Source organism: Melanostigma gelatinosum, assembly GCF_949748355.1.
Source record: "Melanostigma gelatinosum genome assembly, chromosome: 6".
Lineage (NCBI taxonomy): Eukaryota > Metazoa > Chordata > Actinopteri > Perciformes > Zoarcidae > Melanostigma > Melanostigma gelatinosum.
In genome coordinates, this window is record NC_136639.1 from 28,714,620 (window position 1) to 28,737,949 (window position 23,330).

The 23,330-nt window shown below is 42.4% G+C and overlaps 1 protein-coding gene across 1 annotated transcript in view; it reads left to right on the forward strand.

The window, feature by feature from the left end:
- The window catches only part of cacna1ba (calcium channel, voltage-dependent, N type, alpha 1B subunit, a), a 192,766-nt gene that overhangs the window by 163,952 nt on the left and 5,484 nt on the right, over positions 1-23,330 (forward strand). The window contains exons 42-46 of the mRNA XM_079270837.1: positions 5,279-5,386; positions 9,779-9,891; positions 10,431-10,612; positions 11,955-12,090; positions 12,555-12,674. Of these exons, the coding sequence (XP_079126963.1) occupies positions 5,279-5,386; positions 9,779-9,891; positions 10,431-10,612; positions 11,955-12,090; positions 12,555-12,674 (659 nt within the window). The remainder of the gene's footprint in view (positions 1-5,278; positions 5,387-9,778; positions 9,892-10,430; positions 10,613-11,954; positions 12,091-12,554; positions 12,675-23,330) is intronic.

Genomic DNA, 23,330 nt, shown 5'->3' on the forward strand with positions numbered 1-23,330 from the left:
TAAACTCTCGATAAACTACATAAACTATAGATAAACTACATAAACTATAGATAAGCGATATAAACTACAGATAAGCTACATAAAATATATAAACTATAGATATACTATGTAAACTACAGATAAACTACATAAACTATAGATATACTATATAAACGATAGATAAACTACATAAACTAGATAAACTACATAAACGATAGATAAACTATATAAACTATAGATAAACTACATAAACTATAGATATACTATATAAACTATAGATAAACTACATAAACGATAGATAAACTATATAAACGATAGATAAACTACATAAACTAGATAAACTACATAAACGATAGATAAACTATATAAACTATAGATAAACTACATAAACTATAGATATACTATATAAACGATAGATAAACTACATAAACTATATAAACTACATAAACGATAGATAAACTATATAAACTATAGATAAACTACATAAACGATAGATAAACTATATAAACGATAGATAAACTACATAAACTATATAAACTACATAAACGATAGATAAACTATATAAACTATAGATAAACTACATAAACTATAGATATACTATATAAACGATAGATAAACTATATAAACTATAGATAAACTACATAAACGATAGATAAACTATATAAACGATAGATAAACTATAGATAAACTATATAAACTAGATAAACTACATCAACTATAGATAAACTATATAAACTATAGATAAACTATATAAACGATCGATAAACTTCATAAACTATAGATAAACTGTATAACCTACATAAACTATCGATATACTCTATAAACTATAGATAAACTATATAAACTAGATAAACTACATCAACTATAGATAAACTATATAAACTATAGATAAACTTCATAAACTATAGATAAACTGTATAAACTACATAAACTATCGATATACTCTATAAACTATAGATAAACTACATAAACTAGATAAACTACATAAACGATAGATAAACTATATAAACTATAGATAAACTACATAAACTATAGATATACTATATAAACTATAGATAAACTACATAAACGATAGATAAACTATATAAACGATAGATAAACTACATAAACTAGATAAACTACATAAACGATAGATAAACTATATAAACTATAGATAAACTACATAAACTATAGATATACTATATAAACGATAGATAAACTACATAAACTATATAAACTACATAAACGATAGATAAACTATATAAACTATAGATAAACTACATAAACTATAGATATACTATATAAACGATAGATAAACTATATAAACTATAGATAAACTACATAAACGATAGATAAACTATATAAACGATAGATAAACTATAGATAAACTATATAAACTAGATAAACTACATCAACTATAGATAAACTATATAAACTATAGATAAACTATATAAACGATCGATAAACTTCATAAACTATAGATAAACTGTATAAACTACATAAACTATCGATATACTCTATAAACTATAGATAAACTACATAAACTATCGATATACTATATAAACTATATAAACTATCGATAAACGATATAAACTATAGATATAATATATAAACTATAGATATAATATATAAACTATAGATATACTATATAAACTATATACTATATAAACTATAGATAAACTATATAAACTATAGATATATGATATAAACCACAGATAAACTACATAAACTATAGATATACTATATAAACTATAGATATACTATATAAACGATCGATAAACTTCATAAACTATAGATAAACTGTATAAACTACATAAACTATAGATATACTATATAAACTATCGATATACTCTATAAACTATAGATAAACTACGTAAACTATCGATATACTATATAAACTATAGATAAACTATATAAACTATAGATATAATATATAAACTGTAGATAAACTATATAAACTACAGATAAACAACATAAACTATCGATATACTATATAAACTATAGATACACTATATAAATGATCGATAAACTACATAAACTATAGATAAACTGTATAAACTACATAAACTATAGATATACTATATAAACTATAGATATAATATATAAACTATAGATATACTATATAAACTATATACTATATAAACTATAGATAAACTATATAAACGATCGATAAACTTCATAAACTATAGATAAACTGTATAAACTACATAAACTATAGATATACTATATAAACTATCGATAAACGATATAAACTATAGATATAATATATAAACTATAGATATACTATATAAACTATATACTATATAAACTATAGATAAACTATATAAACTATAGATAAACTATATAAACTATATAAACGATCGATAAACTTCATAAACTATAGATAAACTGTATAAACTATAGATATACTATATAAACTATCGATAAACGATATAAACTATAGATATAATATATAAACTATAGATATACTATATAAACTATATACTATATAAACTATAGATAAACTATATAAACTATAGATAAACTATATAAACTATAGATATACTGTATAAACTATATACTATATAAACTATAGATAAACTATATAAACTATAGATATACGATATAAACCACAGATAAACTACATAAACTATAGATATACTATATAAACTAGATAAACTCTATAAACTATAGATATACTATATAAACTAGATATGCGATATAAACTATAGATAAACTATAGATATACTCTATAGACTATAGATAAACTATATAAACTATAGATATACTGTATAAACTGTAGATAAACTATATAAACTGTAGATAAACTATATCAACTATAGATATACTGTATAAACTAGAGATAAACTGTATAAACTAGAGATAAACTGTATAAACGGTCGATAAACTACATAAACTATAGATACACTGTATAAACTATAGATATACCAGAACAAGCCAATCAGAGTTGTGTTGAGTTGTTTTTTCAAGCTGACATTTAAAAGACAATACAGGAGAAACAATGGACGATTTCAGAGTTTCGGTGACCTGACACCTGGCACCTCGCGGCAGAGCTGCACCTGGACACTGAGCCGCACGTAATGCTGACGTACTTGTAGGCTGGCTAGCAGCTCTGACACGTCAAAGAATACGCCCAACATGTCAAACTAAAGATCTGATTGGTTGAACACTATGCCAATCAACAATATCGTCCCCATTCACTTAAGTGCACATGGATTCACTTGTGAGGCTGCAGCCTCTGGCTCTGTTCTACCTAGAGACACAGAGGTGAGATCTGATTGGATAAAAGCTCTACTTAAAACAAGCTGCACTGGAAGCAGAGCAACTGAGGAAGACAGGAGCTGTGCAATGAGAACATAAGATCATGGGAAAAATATTTATATAAATTATAATACATGTAGTGTATTTAAGAAACATTATTAAATTATAAAATAGATATAACTTTGTGATTGTTTAGGCCAGCAGAGAAGGCCTTGCAGGCCCTGACGGCCCACCACTGTATTTAACATCTCACAAGTGGTCACAAGACCTTCTTGAAGAAATGTGAAGCTGACAATATATCGTCATGTTAGAGGCTAAGAAACCACATACACAGCTCTCACTTGAAAGCCAACATCAACAGTGACTAAAGGCCGAAAGAAACCATGTGACACAAGCAGCAATTCATTTGTATTTATTAAGCAACAATTACATTTATCATGAACAATGTTCTGTAACTACAACAACTATGAAATATAAAATACATGTTTGTTGACAGTGCAAACAATAACACAATCTCAGTTTCCTTCTTTAAATGTTGTCAAAGCAACCCAGGCGCCGGTTTCAGGTGATCTGCCATATTTAAGTTTGACATCCGTATAACAAGTATTAAAAAGTATTTACTTCTCAACCAGTTGTGCATGTCTTCTCACCGTCGACCATAAAACTTTGATGAACGTCTCTTCAACGGAAAGATGATCAGTGAAATATGACACAGTATCGTACTGTATACTGCTGTTATGTTGCTGTTAGCCAAACCACAACTTCCTCCCATTTCAACTGTACAACCCCGTTCACTTTAGACTAAAAATCCATTTTACAATGTTGAGCTCCAGCGACAGCCCATAAAGACAGTCACCAACATTAACTGATACACATGTTTATGTTTACTGTTGGTCCATGTTGCAGTATGCTACAAGCTAACATGCTAACGCTACAAGCTAGCAGCCGAGCCCGCGTCTTGAGCAGCATAAATAACACTAATGGTGCTGATTTCAGTTTACATTATTGGAATTCAAAAGTTCAAATACTTAGAAAGTATTTAGTTAGCATGCAGCTTCTTGTTGGCAGCACACAGTCTATGTATAAAGTTCCATATTTCTGACATTTTATATGAAACATTAAAAGCGTTCAAATTGACCACATTTTGCCGACCAGTGTAATATGACTTTAAACAGGAGAAATACGTCCAACCCACAACTGAACAACTCATGAACAATTTCAAACTAATTCGTATTTTGTGACACACGTTCAAAACAAATATCACCCAGTTTTCAACTAGAAATCAATGTTAAAATCCCGGTTGATGCTCACTGGGAACCTGGATAAAGGTGACGTGCAAATGATGGTAGATTGGGGAGTGAATATGGAGCTAATAATATCTTTTATCATATTATATATGATGCATGCTTTTATTGGTTTATGATCTGCAGCTTTAAGACAGAATGTAGGCTTAAAGCATCAGGAGAAAAACTGAGGTCGTGCTTCCCTGACTAAACTTAAGCATACACAATGTGATTGACAGCATATGGAAAATGAAAAAGGTATTAAAGGCTTCGACGGGTTGTTTAACATTGCAACTGTAACAATTTAGGTCAGTTTTTGTAATGCATTTCAAATGTTACCACATAACTGATGAACCGAAGCAAATGAATGACACATCTCTTGAAATGTTATGTAATGTAAAATGGTACCTTTAGCAGCCAGCCGGTCCCAGCCGGAGCGACAGAAAGCCATCTGCTATGTATTGTTCTCAGAGCTGGAAATAAGCCGACCTTGCTTCCAGTTGAACTCATTAGAAGGCTTTGTGCTGGGCTGCTTCACAGCTTCTATCTGCACTGTTAATGAGGATTTCTCATCGCGCCTCACCTCACAAACAACTCATTTACTGCTTTGCTTGCTTTGTGTGGTACATCAGAATAAACTAGTCAGCAGATGTTACTTTTTGATTTAGTCTGTCTTTCCCTCCTTTTCATTTTAAACACTGTGTATGGTGCTGTTACTGGAGGTTGACATGTGTTTTAATAAACAAGGTTTAAAGTGTCTCTCTGTGGATTTCCAGGCATGGTCGCCCAGCGCTTATCTGACGCTGTGTTACAGAAGGAGTTGTCTACAGTGTGGCCCAGTCTCTCTCAAAAGACCATGGATCTGTTGGTGACGCCACATAAACGTAAGCATGCCACCATGTACATGTTGAGCCCTCTGGTCTTATCTCAACCTGACTTTCATGCACCGTCTCAAAGATTACGCAAAGGGATCTTTTTAACAAAAGTAACCGAAATGTTTGCACAACACAAAAGGAAAAGGTATGTGATGTGTACTTCAGTAAAGTGTCGAGTGGACATGGAAGCTGAGGATGGCGGAGTCACCACTCTCCCAAAGAAACGTTTATTATTGTTATCGTGAAGGGTCATAAGACATAATATCTGGAGTCATTTTACAGTGTGTTCACGACAAAAAGTCAATGCTTCCTTGAAAATGACATGTTGTGTAACAGCAAACAAATGCTCAGATCAAATGCAAATAGTCGGTGAAACCACCCTAATCTCAAGGACATGTTATCAGGTATGTCCCGTCAGTTCTGCCAAGATGCTTTTGTTCACCTCAGATCTTTTTTAATTACTTACTGTCAATTAATCAAATCAGTCTCTGTTAGAAGTACATTGTTTGTAAAGATTTTTTTTAAGTAGCCATTAAGGAGACAAGCAGGTAAATAGAGATTAATCAAGAAGGAAGGAATGAGTCAGCATAATGTCCTCTGCTCTCCTCTTTACTCCTCTCTGTCCTCCGACAGTGTCCACGTCCCTCTATCCGGCAGGGAGATTTCTGTCTCACGTGTCTCAGCTGATAGCCGTGTTTATCAGGGACACATTGGTGCATGTCTCCCCGCTGTCAGCACCCTCCACGCGGATCACCATGTCTGATGTTCGCTCATTTAAATCTATTGAGTCGTTAGAGAACGAGCTCTGGCGGTTTGGTAAATTAGCCAGTGGATTTAAAACAGTGAGTTTGGGATGTAAATCTCTCAAGCTGAAGCATGTTTAGTCTCTGAGGCAGCAGGTCTTGATGGCGGTGATGGCTCTTACATGGTGAAGTACAGAAAAGGGTGTGTCTGATAGCCAGGTGTCATGTGGAGAAGACAGACGATGACTCTGAGTCAGATACAGTTTCTGTTTATGAAACTTCCAACAGAAACAGATCTCTGCTGGTTTCATCTCGTCTCTTTTCTTTCTCTTGTCTGACCTCTCCATGTGAAACCTTAATAGGGTCGTTAAGCATCAATGGTTGGAGAGAGAAGTTTGGTTTATGCAAGAGATACTGCTGCTCTGTTCAGAACAACTTTCCCTCTACTGGAGGTGGTGAAGGGTCGGCTGCTGATTGTCAGGGCAGAAATAGAGAGCTCTGTGTTCTGCTTCATTAACATATATGTCCCGAACCAGGGAACAGAAAGAGTCGATGTTTTCACCATGCTAAAAGATGAAGGAATTACCATCAGTATCAATTAGATATTGGTGGTGATTCTAACTGCACTCGAGACTTCACTGTAGAAAGGACAAGTGAGGAACCTTAACAGTGTCATTGCACACCTGTTCAACCATTGGAGAGTAAAACATCCAGTGCAGCCAGATTAAACAGGATCGACATGTCAGTATAAGTCCAGTTGGCTTCAGTGACCACCACCTTGTCACTATAGATCTGATCTTTTCATCAGGTGAAAGGGTCAAGTCCTACTGGCTCTCTAACAACAAGCTCCTGCAGCAGTGGAAAATCAAAAAAGCTGAGTTTAGTTCTTTGAAGCTGTGGTGGGAGGTAGGTAAAGCACAAATGATTGTTTTGTACAGCATTACACCTCCCATTCCACTGCTCAGATCAAGGGAACAGTCCAGGAGCTGGAAGCCAACATCAGGGATATTGAGGAGGGGCTACACAGAGACTCAGATCCTGCTACGGTCAACTGCTCCAGGAGAAGAGGTTTGAGTTGAGCTTCCTGCAGGAGAGGGTGAAGGGAGCTCTTGTTAGGTCTCACTTCCTCCAGCTTAAGGATATAGATGCCCCAAGCTTTTTCTTCTTCAATCCGGAGAGATCGGTGTCAAAGAGAAAGCAGATGACCTGCCTTAGCCTTCCAGGAGGCAGGGTGACCACCAGTCCGGGCGAGATGAGGAACCATGCCGTAGATTTCTACGCTGACCTCTTTGGGGCGGAGCAGTGCAGCATGGCGTGTCGGCGGGAGCTCTCAGAGGGGCTTCCTCAGCTCAGCTCAGATCTCTTCCTGTCTCGGGTGGGCGAGCGGTGCTTTGCTTTCTGCCAAAGAAAGGAGACCTGGCTTTACTCAGGAACTAGAGGCCAGTTGGCCTACTCTGTACTGACTATAAGGTGCTTTGAAAAACCGTATCAAACAGACTTACGGACATCCTGGACTTACATTTCACATACAGACCAAATGTGTTGTGTACCTGACAGGACAATCATGGACAACATTTTCCTCATGTGAGATCATCTGATCATGTTCATTTTGGTCTTGTGTCTTTGGATCAGGACAAAGCTTTTCACGGGGTGGATCACTCTTATTTGTTGGTTTTGGTTTTGGTGATAGTCTCTGGGTTGGGTTGGTTTATTGTACAGTGGTGCTCAATGTTCGGTGAAGACAGGCGTAGGGCTGAGTCGGCCAATCCCTGTACAGCGGGGGATAAGACAAGGTTGTCCTATCTCAGGTCAACTATATAGTTTAGCTATTGAGCCCTTGCTATGCAGGTTGACAGGTCAGCTCAGTGGTTTCTTACTGCCTGGGCCCTTAAGTCTTGTTCGTCCTCCTGCTGTATCTGTTTATAATGCAGATGATGTTTGCATCTTTGTCTCCAGCCAGGAGGACGTTGAGTGTTTGCAGGATACCTTGTCCCTGTATGAAAATACCTTATCTGCACAGGTGTACTGGGCTAAGAGTGAAGCCTTGTTGGTGGGACAGTGGAGGGATCAGGCCGTTCCCAGTCTGCCTAGTGGACTAAAGAAAGGGGGCCGAAAGTTCGGGGAGTTTTTTGGGCCACGGTTTCAAGCTAAGAATTGGGATGGAGTGAAGGAGAAGGTGTGCGCTCAGTTGTCTAAATGGAAATGCTTGTTACCCCAGTTGTCCTATAGGGGAAGAGTTCTGGTTGCCAATAACTTAGTCGCCTCGACTCTATGGCACAGACTCTTTACTCTGACGTCACCAATAGGCCTGACAGAGGACAACCAAAGAGCCATCCTGGACTTTTTCTGGTCTGGCCGGCACTCGGTCCGGGCAGCAGCTCTATACCTGCCTGTTGATGATGATCGACATCCAGTCCAAAGGAGCTTCTTTTAGACTACGGACTTCTCAAAGACTGCTGTACAACTGTGGCCAAAGCTGGCTCGACACAGCTCGACTGCTGCTGAGGAGAGCTGGGCAATTGGGTTACGACAAACACTTTTTCCTCTCGCAATCAGAGAACATGGACATCATCTTATTACAGCGCTGTACTGCAGATTTTTGAGATCACACAAGTCACAAACGAGTTTCCTGGAATGTGGTTGTTTGAGGAACCTTTGCTTTTCAAAACTTTTTACAGACTCAAACACTGCAATCTGTCAGCCTGCAAGACAATCTCAGAGAGCTGCACCAAACTGGGCCATCTGATAAAGATGACAACAACATCTGCAGATGTCCTGAGAGAGAACAGCAACATCACCTCTATCAGAGTGATCAGCAGAGCGGTGGAGGAAGTCTGTGCCGCCCTGTCTCAATCACAGAGAGCCGTTGCAGTATATCGTACCCTGTGTGACCAATGGAGTGAAGGTTTTAAATACTGTGGCCCCTCTCTGTCCATCACCCCCGCTGTGAGGGATTGGCAGGAAGGAGGAAGTCAGCTGATGACTTTTACAACTGGAAAGAATGTCAGGCTGCGCTCTTTAGCAGGGATGAAGGAGTCGAGGTGGACTGGGTTCTTTGGTCCAGATGTTTGCCCGAAAGGCAGCTGGCGGTCTCTGTACAAGCTTTCCGTTACAAATCGGACAGCAGACCTCAAGTGGAGGGTTGTACATGGAGCAACAGCGACAAACAGATACAGAGCGCACCTTGATCCTGATCTGGGGGAAGGCTTCATTTATTTTTAGTCCAAAATACTGTGCTAAGAAGAAGAAGACTGTACACACATCAGTGAACCTTTTGTCTGGTACTGCTAAGTTGGCCATTTGGCTGACATGTAGGAACCAGGCTCAGAGTACAGGCAGTGTGCAGCCAGCAGCACCTGTTTTGGAGGGACTGCTGAAGGCCCGAGGGTGGAATACACCTCTTATCAGATGATGGACGATGTGCAGGCTTGCAGCCGCATATGGGCTTTTGGGGGATTACGCTGTGTGGGGGACGATGGAGAACTGATGGTTCATTTTTGATGAGATAAACTAAATTGATAATGTGACAGTGATCTGGTGGCCCCCTGCAATGGTTTAATGAAGGGACTTTGAAAAGCGAACCTCTCCTCTCTTCTCCTGTCCTTTCCCTGTACCGTCGTTTTACTTCACATCATGTCTTCTCTCCTCACCTCCTCAGCCAATGAACTGACCATAGGGAAGGTTTATGCAGCCCTGATGATCTTCGACTACTATAAGCAGAATCGAGCGAGGAGGCTGCAGCAGCAGCAACAGGGCGCGTCAGGCTCCCAGGTACAACATCCACACCACGATTGCCTGCACACTGCACACACACTGAAGCGCGCACACACACATGGGATGTACTAGTGCAAACCTTTATGCATGTGCCCACATATATTATGCTTGCACAGACACTTTGACTGTATGCCTGCATGCATACACATGCAGAAGATGCTTTTGTATCCACTAGCCATTCATTGGTAGATTACAAAATCCATCAACAGCTTTGCTAATTTAATGTTTTCAGTGTAAAGGTGCACAGTAATTGGTTATTAAAGGCACACTTAGCAGCCACAGCCAAAGATGAACTTGCATTTGGCTGCTGACTAGTGTCTACTAGTGTACAGGAGCATGTTTGTTTCAGCACAAACACTCACACAGATGCACACAGATGTGCCTCTTACAAGCATGACTGCGAAAAATGAATATGTTGGCCCGAGTCTCTACATCTGGGTGGCCCTGAGATCCTGCTGTCAGACCTGGGTGCAACAATATTCTGCCTGCTGCCTCTGAATGTCTTCAGCATGTTGCCATACGTCTCTCCTCCACAGTGCAAGGGCGGGGCTCTATTTAAGCCATTGCTGCCTCTGACTCACATGCAGGAGAAAGATCTACCTATGATGTTAAACAGTGTGAAGCCTCCCAGCATGCTTCAGCCCCAGCCCAAATCCCCTGCCAAGTCCCAGCCACAGACCAGACCGAGCTCCAACTCCCTCAACAATGGAGGCACGCTGTAAGTTCAACGCTTCAGCAGCTTATGGTACCATATCAAGACTAAAACTACATCCAGGGTAAAAACACTGTCAAGGTTGGTTGAGGTGTATTTTTCTGCCGACTTACCCGAAGAAAAACTGAAGACTAATATAATGATGTTGTGTAAATGTTTGCTGAAGTTTTCATTGCGTTTGCGGTTGCAATCTGCATATCGTCTGTAGGGTTGGGTACCGAAACCCGGTGCCGGTATGGCCGGTTCCTATACGTCCGGTATCTACCGGACCGAAACTCAACGCAGATTTCGGTGCTTTCTTTCGGTGCTTTCTTTCGGTGCCTGAGCCGATTGAAATACTTTTTTTACACTACTCTGATGACTCCGTCTTGGCAGCAGGTAACGATCGCCTCGCTCCTCACTCATCGTATTATTACAACCGGACGAGCCGTGCACGCTTAGAAACAAACCCCTCCATCATTCTGCCGATGATTGATTGATCATCATGATTTATTAAAAAAAAAAAACGAGACCGAGATCTGTCAAACGGCCGGCAGACTACTGACTTCCTACATCGACATCCGGGTACTTAGCACTGGCGCTCATTGGCCAAATCCCAATGTCCCCCTAAAGCCTCAAACCCTGAACCCTCAAGGACTCACTGACGTCACCTGGTGAGTGGGTGAGTGTGAGGGACTGAGGGCTTGAGATGGTGTAAATAGGAATGGGACAGCCCTTTGCTGCATCATATCACGTTACCATGAAAACAACAAAACATATGATGTATAATTGTAGGTATTTATTTTATACTTTGTACTCCCTGATTAGAAAGTATTCGGGCACTTTCTTCACTAGATTAGAGGTAACTTCATATCATCTATTTACTCGTTTTTGTCAAAACAGCTTCAATTACAAAATAAATTATTTGCTGAATAAATAAATAAATATCTTCTGATTTCATGTTTATTTTTTGTTCCATCTTTCACCCTGAATGTTTCTGAGTACATTTAATATTCCAGGCTGACCACACGTGATCCGTCCTCTTTGTTTACCTTCTTTTTTTTTTACGTCTCCATGCGTCCACTGGTTACCCCGTGTTTAACGGCACATTGCAATGATTTGTGGGTAATTCCCTTAGGCTAAGTCAGCACCATGCTGACTTAGGGAAAGGGTTCCTGAAGGGCTCAACATGTCTGCGAGAGACTCAAACACTCGATGATGTGACAGTGGGACATCCCTAGACAGAAATAATGAAATGTTATAAAGTTGTCAAAGTAACTTCCATTTTGGCAAGTGAAATTATAAACCTCTGACCTAAATGTACACTGTTATTATTATAATGCTGAGCTGTGACTGCTACAACACACAGGCCAGGACATGACCACAACATCAAGCAATCATCTTCCTGGGTGATGGAGAAACCCAAGGAAGTGCCCCGAGCTAAGACTAAGAGAACCATGTCCAGGGGCCCATCAGAGGACACGCCGGACACTGTCGTCATGCAGGTACTGTAGACGGCCACACTTCCTACCTTGCTGTGAATGTCAAAATGTATTTAACTCATCGTTGTACAGACGTACAGCTGTGTATATACAGACTATTTCATGTGTCTACAGACTGCAGATTGTGTCTGGCTGAGTCATGGGAAGTGACAAAATGTTTGTTAAAAATGGAATAAAATAACTGTTGTTGTAACTGCTGAGTAAATGTATGTTATGTATCGATGTTGTAGGGTGAGCTGTGTTTGTGTGAACATTGCTAAAGCATTGCCGTGTGTGTCTGGGAGTCTGATCGAATAGTCCGCCCACATTTGCTTAGTGCAGCTCTAAGTGTTATCCGAGGGTTCAAGCTGTGAAACATCTGCTGAAGAACACTGTGTCTGAAGGTGAAATAAAGAAAGATTAGTCTACTCCACCACCACTCACCTGATGATGCTGATGGGAGTGGGTTTGTGTGAGTGCATGTCCAGGAATCGGTGGAGATGAGGAAGATGGAGACCGGTGCCAGCAGCACCATCCCGGTCCCTGGCTCAGGTCTGGAGAACCAGGGCAGAGCGGCTTCTATGCCTCGACTTAATGTCGAGCTGCAGGTAACAGCTCATCTTCACCGCCTTCCTTTTGATTAAGTGTCAGCAGACGCAAAAAAAACAAAATACTTTTTAGTATAGTTTCCATTGGTCAAATTTGAGTCATGTTTAGTTTTGATGTTGTGTTGTTATTATACATCCTTCTTATCTGTAATCATAAATATTACAATATATTTCCCATGCCAGGACGAGTCTTGTAAATTCCGGAATAAAAATCACGGCCAATGCGGTCGGCTTGCCAAGTGCTGCTTGATCTGGGATGTCACGATGTAGTCAGGTCTCTGTGAAGATGTGGCGCAACGGTCACCAACCTCCCGCCGCTGACACACACACACACACACACACACACACACACACACACAGTGCCCATGTCCTTCTGAGTGTTAGTGTAAGGATGGACTGTCCTCAGTAAAGCCAGTCGTCATTCAAAAACTCAGTGAGAATATTGTAGCATAGCATATAATATTATATTACAGTATAGAATAGCATATTATATTATATTATAGGATAGAATATTATAGTATATAATGTGATATTATATTATAGTACAGTATATAATATTACAGTATAGTGTATAATATTATAGTGTATAATATTATAGTATCGTATATAATATTATAATATAGTATTGTATATAATATTATAGTACAGAATATTATTGTTATGTGGTGGTGTAGTAGATGGACCCAAACACACGCTGCGTTTATCTATATCTATATCTATATATATATATATATATATATATATATATAGCTGCAGACTTAAACAGACAACAATATCCAAACAGACTACGGCACCGTGTCCAGTGGCCAAAGCCTGTCCGTTCTCCCTGAGTCGGGAGGGAAACTCAACCGAGGAAGGATGATGCAGCCTCCAAAGTCGGGAGGGAAACTCAACCCGACTCACGGCTGGAAACGGTCCGGGATGAAAACAAGGGATGCCGACCGGTGAACTCCGTGGTACTACTCGGGTCTCTGCCAGTGAACTGCCATCCAGTGCGCTCACTAGCTGAGCGCACTCCAACGCCTCCACGGGAATCCCATTACTCCTAATAAACTCAGTGTCCAAAAAGTTCTCTTCAGCCCCTGAATCAATGAGTGCCGACAGGTGCACAGGCCCAGAAGCTAAACTCATGGTTGCAGGAAACAGTGCACGAGGCTTAGAAGGGGGAATTCTCTCTGCATCGCTTGCCAGCATCCCCACTCTTACTGGCGAGCGCTCTCTTTTGGTCGAACAGGGCAGACGGCCCTGCGGTGTCCCGACTCACCACAGTACAGACAGCTTCCTGAGCGGATGCGTCGCTCTCTCTCCTCCGGAGAGAGATGAGTCCCCCCGAGCTGCATCGGCTCCTCCGGCTCGAAAGGGGGAGGGGCCGAGGTAGGAGAACGGGGGCGCGCAGAGCTGTACCGTCCGGACGGGCTCGGGAACTGAAGGCTGGGACGGAAATCCAACTGACGCACCGGATTGGACGGCCGGAAGTTCCTCTCCCGGCGGCGTTCCCGGATACGGTTATCCATATTGATGGCCAGAGTGTAGAGCTCCTCTAATGACTCTGGCTCCTCCCGGACTGCGAGCTCATCCTTCAACAGATCCGAAAGGCTGTGGCGATATATCCCCTTAAGCGCCTCCTTGTCCCAACCGGACTCCGTGGCCAGAATCTGGAAGTCCACCGTGTACTCCGCTGCGCTGGTGGAACCCTGACGAAGACTGACCAGGTGCTGAGCAACGTCCCTGGTGTAAATTGGGTGGTCAAATACCCTCCTGAACTCCTCCGCGAAGAGCTCGTAGGGAACCCGGTTTGGGCTGCGCCTGTTGAGCCAAGCCTCCGCCCAGACCAGCGCCTTGCCGCGCAGCAACCCCACCGTAAAGGCCACCCTCGCATTGTCCCAAGCAAATGTGCAGGGCTGCTGGTTAAAAACAAATCCACACTGGAGCATGAACCCTCTACACTCCCCGGACGCTCCATTATAGGGCACCGGTGAGGGAACTCACGGGTGCTGGATGCTGGATGCGTCCTCAGGGACCGGCTCCGAGGGAGGAGAATTGCGTAGCGTGAAGTCCTGCAGCAGGCCTCCTATCTCTGCTACCTGGGCCCGATAGATCGCTGCGAGTCCGCTAGGTCCCGCAGAACCTGATGGTGTTGCCCGAGAAGCGCGCCCTGGTTGGCCATCGCCCTCTGCAGCTGATCCGCAGAAAGAAAATCTGCTGCGGCGGCTGGGTCCGTTCTGTTATGTGGTGTTATGTTACGCACGCTCACACAGCAGATTAATCCTTCAAGATCTTTATTATATATATATATATATATATATATATATAGCTGCAGACTTAAACAGACAACAATATCCAAACAGACTACGGCACCGTGTCCAGTGGCCAAAGCCTGTCCGTTCTCCCTGAGTCGGGAGGGAAACTCAACCGAGGAAGGATGATGCAGCCTCCAGAGTCGGGAGGGAAACTCAACCCGACTCACGGCTGGAAACGGTCCGGGATGAAAACAAGGGATGCCGACCGGTGAACTCCGTGGTACTACTCGGGTCGGCCTCTGCGCACAGGAGAATTCCCGGGGATCGACTCTGCGAGGCAGGAGTGCTGCAGACAACCAGAAAGGTTAGAAATAACTATTCATGAAAACACTGTTCAAACTCACGGAGACTAGAACCAGACTGGGAACCGTACGGACTGACAACGCGCCGGAGGACAGCTGGGGGTATTTAAGTCCGTCGGCGCTGATCACCGGAATTCCCCACAGCTGAGCCTGGGGAGAGGGGCGTTGTTGGAGATGGAACTCGGGGGTGGAAACTATAGGCTGATACAAAAACAAAACATAAGCACATGGCCTTCAAACAACAACACTGACAGGGGGAAAAACAGAGGAGCACACACTCGGTCAGACCGAGATCCTAACAGTACCCCCCCCCCCCTCAACGGGAGCCTCTTGGCGAACTGCCCGGCTTACCGGGGTGCTGTCGGTGGTAGGCGCATATGAGCCCCGGATCAACGATCCTGGACCGTGGCACCCAGCACCGCTCCTCAGGTCCATAAGGTTGACTTTAAAATCCTGCTGTTGGTTTACAAAGCACTGAATGGTTTAGGGCCAAAATACATCTCTGATCTGCTGCTACCTTATGAACCATCCCGACCCCTCAGGTCGTCTGGGACCGGTCTACTTTCTGTTCCCAGAGTCAGAACTAAACATGGAGAAGCAGCATTCAGTTTTTCTGCTCCACATATCTGGAACAAAGTCCCAGAAAGCTGCAGGTCTGCTGAGACCCTCAGCTCATTTAAATCAAGATTGAAGACTTTTGTGTTTGCTGCTGCCTTTAATTGAACCACGTTCAATTCATATATTAATCAATTTCCTGCATTTCTGCATTTTACTACTGCATTTTATTTCTTGCACTGTTTTTTAATGTTTTAATGAATGTTCTTAATTGTTTTTAAATCTCCTTTTCTTTTGCCTTATGTTTTGATGCTTTTAATGGTTTTATGTGAAGCACTTTGAATTAGCTTGATGTTGAAATGTGCTATACAAATAAACTTGCCTTGCCTTGCCATAACCCTCCCAGTCCACCAGGTACTGAAACCCCCGACCTCGACGGTGGACATCCAGGAGGCGATTGACCGTGTAGACGGGGCCCCCCTCGATGAGGCGGGGGGGTGGAGGGGGTGCTGGCGGAGGATTTAGGGGACTGGAGACAACAGGCTTGAGGAGGGAGACATGGAACACCTGGTGAATCCTCATGGAGCGAGGCAACAGCAGCTTGACCGACACCGGGTTGACGATGGAGATGATGGGAAAAGGACCGATGTATCTGGGGGAGAGCTTCCTCGACTCGGTGCGTAGGGGGATGTCCCTGGTCGAAAGCCAGACCCGGTGTCCAATACGGTATGCCGGAGCTGGGACACGACGCCGATCCGCCACTCTCCTATTCTGCTCAGCCGTGCGGAGCAGAGCCACCCGAGCCGCTCTCCACACCCGTCTACAACGACGGGCATTGTGTTGGACTGATGGAACTGACACCTCGACCTCCTGGCTAGGGAACAGGGGAGGCTGATAGCCCAAGGAGGCCTCAAAAGGAGACAGTCTGGTGGCAGTAGTAGTGTGGGAATTGTGGGCGTACTCAACCCACGGGAGGTGATGGCTCCAAGAGGAGGGATTAGTGGCGGTCACACACCTGAGGATGGCCTCGAGCTCCTGGTTCAGCCTCGCCGTCTGGCCGTTAGTTTGCGGATGGAATCCCGAGGAGAGACTGGCCGTGGCGCCGAGGGTGTGGCAGAATGCCTTCCATAACTGGGATGAGAACTGCGGGCCACGGTCCGAGACTATGTCCGCAGGAATGCCATGAAGCCAAAAGACGTGTTGGACCAGTAGGTCAGCGGTCTCACGGGCCGATGGACGGGCACATACGTACGGGTCTCCTCTTCGAGGGACGGCCACCAAAAGGTGCGGTGGAGCCAGTCTATAGTCCGCCGGATGCCGGGGTGACCAGAGAGACGTGAGTCGTGGGCCCACCGCAGGACTTGGGAGCGGACGGACGGAGGGACAAACAGACGATTCGGAGGGCCCCCTCCAGGGTCAGGTTGAGCCTGCTGGGCCTCACGTACCACCCTCTCGATCTCCCAGGTGACAGCACCGAGCACGTACGCAGCAGGCAGGATGGTGTCGGGAGTAGAGTTCCCCCCTTCTGGGGCAAACTGACGGGAGAGTGCATCCGGCTTGGTGTTCTTGTGACCTGGCCGATAGGTGATGGTGAAATTGAAGCGGGTGAAGAACAAAGCCCAACGGGCCTGGCGAGAATTGAGGCGTCTCGCCGTGTGGATATACTCCAGATTTCGGTGGTCGGTCCAAACGATGAAGGGGACCACCGATCCCTCCAGCCAGTGCCTCCACTCCTCCAAGGCGAACTTGACAGCCAACAGCTCTCGGTTGCCCACGTCGTAGTTTCTCTCAGCAGGGGAAAGTCTACGGGAGAAGAAAGCACAAGGATGGAGCTTAGAGTCGGAAACCGACCGCTGAGACAGTACGGCTCCGACTCCGGTGTCGGAGGCATGCACCTCGACGACAAAGTGCCGTGTCTCGTCTGGGTGGACCAGGATTGGAGCCGAGGTGAACCGCTCCTTGAGAGCAGAAAAAGCCCTGTCGGCCTCTGGGGTCCATGAAAACAACACCTTGGAGGAGGTGAGTCGCGTCAGCGGTTCTGCCGTTCGGCTGTAGTCCCGGATGAACCGTCTGTAGAAGTTAGCGAACCCCAGAAACTGCTGGAGCTTCTTTCGTGAGGTGGGCACCGGCCACTCCGTTACGGCTTTAACCTTCTCGGGGTCCTTTCTCACCTAACCCTCCTCAATGAAGACGCCCAGGAACTGCACAGAGGAGACGTGGAACTCGCACTTCTCAGCCTTAACGAAGAGCTGATTCTCCAACAGTCGTTGCAGCACCTGGCGGACATGGTTAGTGTGCTCCTGGGGATTCGGGGAGAAGATCAGAATGTCGTCAATATACACAAACACGAAACGGTTGAGGAAGTCGCGGAGGACATCATTAACCAGTGCCTGAAAGACGGCAGGGGCATTGGTCAATCCAAACGGCATCACCAGATATTCAAAGTGTCCCAAGGGTGTGTTAAAGGCCGTCTTCCACTCGTCTGCCTCGCGAATTCGGACCAGATGATACGCGTTGCGTAGGTCCAGCTTGGTGAATATCTTAGCTCCAGCTAAGGATTCGAAAACAGACGAGATGAGTGGCAAAGGATATTTATTCTTGATAGTAATTTGATTCAAACCTCTGAAATCGATGCAGGGACGGAGGCTCTTGTCCTTCTTGGAGACGAAGAAGAAACCCGCTCCCACAGGCGAAGATGAGGGACGTATGATTCCTGAGGCGACTGACTCAGTTATATATTTCTCCATAGACTCGCGTTCTGGCCGGGAGAGATTATATAGCCGACCAGTGGGAAGTGGGGCGCCCGGGAGCAGGTCAATAGCACAATCGTAGGGGCGATGAGGGGGGAGTGAAAGAGCCCGCTCCTGCTGAATGCCTCTCCTCAATCCAAATACTCCCGGGGCACGGTGGAGAGGCTAGGACCGGTGTCAGGTCTGCTGGGGGGGAGGAGCTTGCCGGGGGACCGCAGATCTGAGGCAGCGAGTGTGACAGGTGGAGCTCCAGCCGGTGATCCTACCCCCAGCCCAATCGATTTGTGGATTATGATCCTTAAACCAGGGAAGTCCCAGGACCAGGGGTGTCTGAGGGGTAGGAAACACGTAGAACCGGGTCTTCTGGCTGTGATTACCGGACACGAGCAGGGAAATTGGCTGAGTCTGGTGTGTTATCTCTGCCAGTGAACTGCCATCCAGTGCGCTCACTAGCTGAGCGCACTCCAACGCCTCCACGGGAATCCCATTACTCCTAATAAACTCAGTGTCCAAAAAGTTCTCTTCAGCCCCTGAATCAATGAGTGCCGACAGGTGCACAGGCCCAGAAGCTAAACTCATGGTTGCAGGAAACAGTGCACGAGGCTTAGAAGGGGGAATTCTCTCTGCATCGCTTGCCAGCATCCCCACTCTTACTGGCGAGCGCTCTCTTTTGGTCGAACAGGGCAGACGGCCCTGCGGTGTCCCGACTCACCACAGTACAGACAGCTTCCTGAGCGGATGCGTCGCTCTCTCTCCTCCGGAGAGAGATGAGTCCCCCCGAGCTGCATCGGCTCCTCCGGCTCGAAAGGGGGAGGGGCCGAGGTAGGAGAACGGGGGCGCGCAGAGCTGTACCGTCCGGACGGGCTCGGGAACTGAAGGCTGGGACGGAAATCCAACTGACGCACCGGATTGGACGGCCGGAAGTTCCTCTCCCGGCGGCGTTCCCGGATACGGTTATCCATATTGATGGCCAGAGTGTAGAGCTCCTCTAATGACTCTGGCTCCTCCCGGACTGCGAGCTCATCCTTCAACAGATCCGAAAGGCTGTGGCGATATATCCCCTTAAGCGCCTCCTTGTCCCAACCGGACTCCGTGGCCAGAATCTGGAAGTCCACCGTGTACTCCGCTGCGCTGGTGGAACCCTAACGAAGACTGACCAGGTGCTGAGCAACGTCCCTGGTGTAAACTGGGTGGTCAAATACCCTCCTGAACTCCTCCGCGAAGAGCTCGTAGGGAACCCGGTTTGGGCTGCGCCTGTTGAGCCAAGCCTCCGCCCAGACCAGCGCCTTGCCGCGCAGCAACCCCACCGTAAAGGCCACCCTCGCATTGTCCGAAGCAAATGTGCGGGGCTGCTGGTTAAAAACAAATCCACACTGGAGCATGAACCCTCTACACTCCCCGGATGCTCCATTATAGGGCACCGGTGAGGGAACAAAGGACTCACGGGTGCTGGATGCTGGATGCGTCCTCAGGGACCGGCTCCGAGGGAGGAGAATGGCGTAGCGTGAAGTCCTGCAGCAGGCCTCCTATCTCTGCTACCTGGGCCCCGATAGATCGCTGCGAGTCCGCAAGGTCCCGCAGAACCTGATGGTGTTGCCCGAGAAGCGCGCCCTGGTTGGCCATCGCCCTCTGCAGCTGATCCGCAGAAAGAAAATCTGCTGCGGCGGCTGGGTCCGTTCTGTTATGTGGTGTTATGTTACGCACGCTCACACAGCAGATTAATCCTTCAAGATCTTTATTATATATATATATATATATATAGCTGCAGACTTAAACAGACAACAATATCCAAACAGACTACGGCACCGTGTCCAGTGGCCAAAGCCTGTCCGTTCTCCCTGAGTCGGGAGGGAAACTCAACCGAGGAAGGATGATGCAGCCTCCAGAGTCGGGAGGGAAACTCAACCCGACTCACGGCTGGAAACGGTCCGGGATGAAAACAAGGGATGCCGACCGGTGAACTCCGTGGTACTACTCGGGTCGGCCTCTGCGCACAGGAGAATTCCCGGGGATCGACTCTGCGAGGCAGGAGTGCTGCAGACAACCAGAAAGGTTAGAAATAACTATTCATGAAAACACTGTTCAAACTCACGGAGACTAGAACCAGACTGGGAACCGTATGGACTGACAACGCGCCGGAGGACAGCTGGGGGTATTTAAGTCCGTCGGCGCTGATCACCGGAATTCCCCACAGCTGAGCCTGGGGAGAGGGGCGTGGTTGGAGATGGAACTCGGGGGTGGAAACTATAGGCTGACACAAAAACAAAACATAAGCACATGGCCTTCAAACAACAACACTGACAGGGGGAAAAACAGAGGAGCACACACTCGGTCAGACCGAGATCCTAACAATTATAATATAGTATATAATATAATATTATAGTATAGCATTGTATATTATAGTGTAGTTTTATATTATAGTATAGAATATTATATGATAGTATCGAATATTATCGTATAATATTATATTATAGTATACAATATAATATTATAGTATAGTGTAGCATATTATAGTATAATATTATATTATAGTATACAATATAATATTATAGTATAGTGTAGAATATTATAGTATAGCATTGTATATTATAGTATAGTATATTATCGTACAGTATAGTATATTATATTACAGTATATTATAGTGTAGTATATTATCGTATAGTATATTGTCGTATAGTATATTAGAGTGTAGTATATTATAGTATAGTATATTATAGTGTAGTATATTATAGTGTAGTATATTATAGTATATTATATTATCGTATTGTATATTATAGTGTAGTATATTATAGTGTAGTATATTATAGTATATTATATTATCGTATAGTATATTAGAGTGTAGTATATTATAGTATTGTATATTATAGTGTAGTATATTATAGTATCGTATATTATCGTATAGTATAGTATATTATATTACAGTATATTATAGTGTAGTATATTATAGTATATTATATTATCGTATAGTATATTAGAGTGTAGTATATTATAGTATAGTATATTATAGTGTAGTATATTATAGTGTAGTATATTATAGTATATTATATTATCGTATTGTATATTATAGTGTAGTATATTATAGTGTAGTATATTATAGTATATTATATTATCGTATAGTATATTAGAGTGTAGTATATTATAGTATTGTATATTATAGTGTAGTATATTATAGTATCGTATATTATCGTATAGTGTAGTATGTTATAGTATAGTGTAGTATATTATAGTGTAGTGTATTATAGTGTAGTATATTATAGTGTAGTGTATTATAGTATCGTATATTATCGTATAGTGTAGTATGTTATAGTATAGTGTAGTGTATTATAGTGTAGTATATTATAGTGTAGTGTATTATAGTATCGTATATTATCGTATAGTGTAGTATGTTATAGTATAGTGTAGTATATTATAGTGTAGTGTATTATAGTGTAGTATATTATAGTATCGTATATTATCGTATAGTGTAGTATGTTATAGTATAGTGTAGTATATTAGAGTGTAGTGTATTATAGTGTAGTATATTACAGTGTAGTATATTATAGTGTAGTATATTATAGTATCGTATATCATCGTATAGTGTAGTATGTTATAGTATAGTGTAGTATATTAGAGTGTAGTATATTATAGTATAGTATATTATAGTGTAGTGTATTATAGTGTAGTATATTATAGTGTAGTATATTATAGTGTAGTATATTATAGTATAGTATGTTGTAGTGTAGTATATTATAGTGTAGTATATTATAGTATGGTATATTATGGTATAGTATAGTGTGGTATATTATAGTATGTTATCGTATAGTATATTATAGTGTAGTATATTATAGTATAGTATATTGTAGTATAGTATATTATAGTGTAGTATATTATAGTGTAGTATATTATAGTATATTATATTATCGTATAGTATATTAGAGTGTAGTATATTATAGTATAGTATATTATAGTGTAGTATATTATAGTATCGTATATTATCGTATAGTGTATTATGTTATAGTATAGTGTAGTATATTGTGAAGTTGTATATTATAGTGTAGTGTATTATAGTGTAGTATATTATAGTGTAGTATATTATAGTGTAGTATATTATAGTATAGTATGTTGTAGTGTAGTATATTAGAGTGTAGTATATTATAGTATGGTATATTATGGTATAGTATAGTGTGGTATATTATAGTATGTTATCGTATAGTATATTATAGTGTAGTATATTATAGTATAGTATATTGTAGTATAGTATATTATAGTGTAGTATATTATAGTGTAGTATATTATAGTATATTATATTATCGTATAGTATATTAGAGTGTAGTATATTATAGTATAGTATATTATAGTGTAGTATATTATAGTATCGTATATTATCGTATAGTGTAGTATGTTATAGTATAGTGTAGTATATTATAGTGTAGTGTATTATAGTGTAGTATATTATAGTGTAGTGTATTATAGTATCGTATATTATCGTATAGTGTAGTATGTTATAGTATAGTGTAGTGTATTATAGTGTAGTATATTATAGTGTAGTGTATTATAGTATCGTATATTATCGTATAGTGTAGTATGTTATAGTATAGTGTAGTATATTATAGTGTAGTGTATTATAGTGTAGTATATTATAGTATCGTATATTATCGTATAGTGTAGTATGTTATAGTATAGTGTAGTATATTATAGTATAGTGTAGTATATTACAGTGTAGTATATTACAGTGTAGTTGTATATTATAGTATAGTATATTATAGTCTA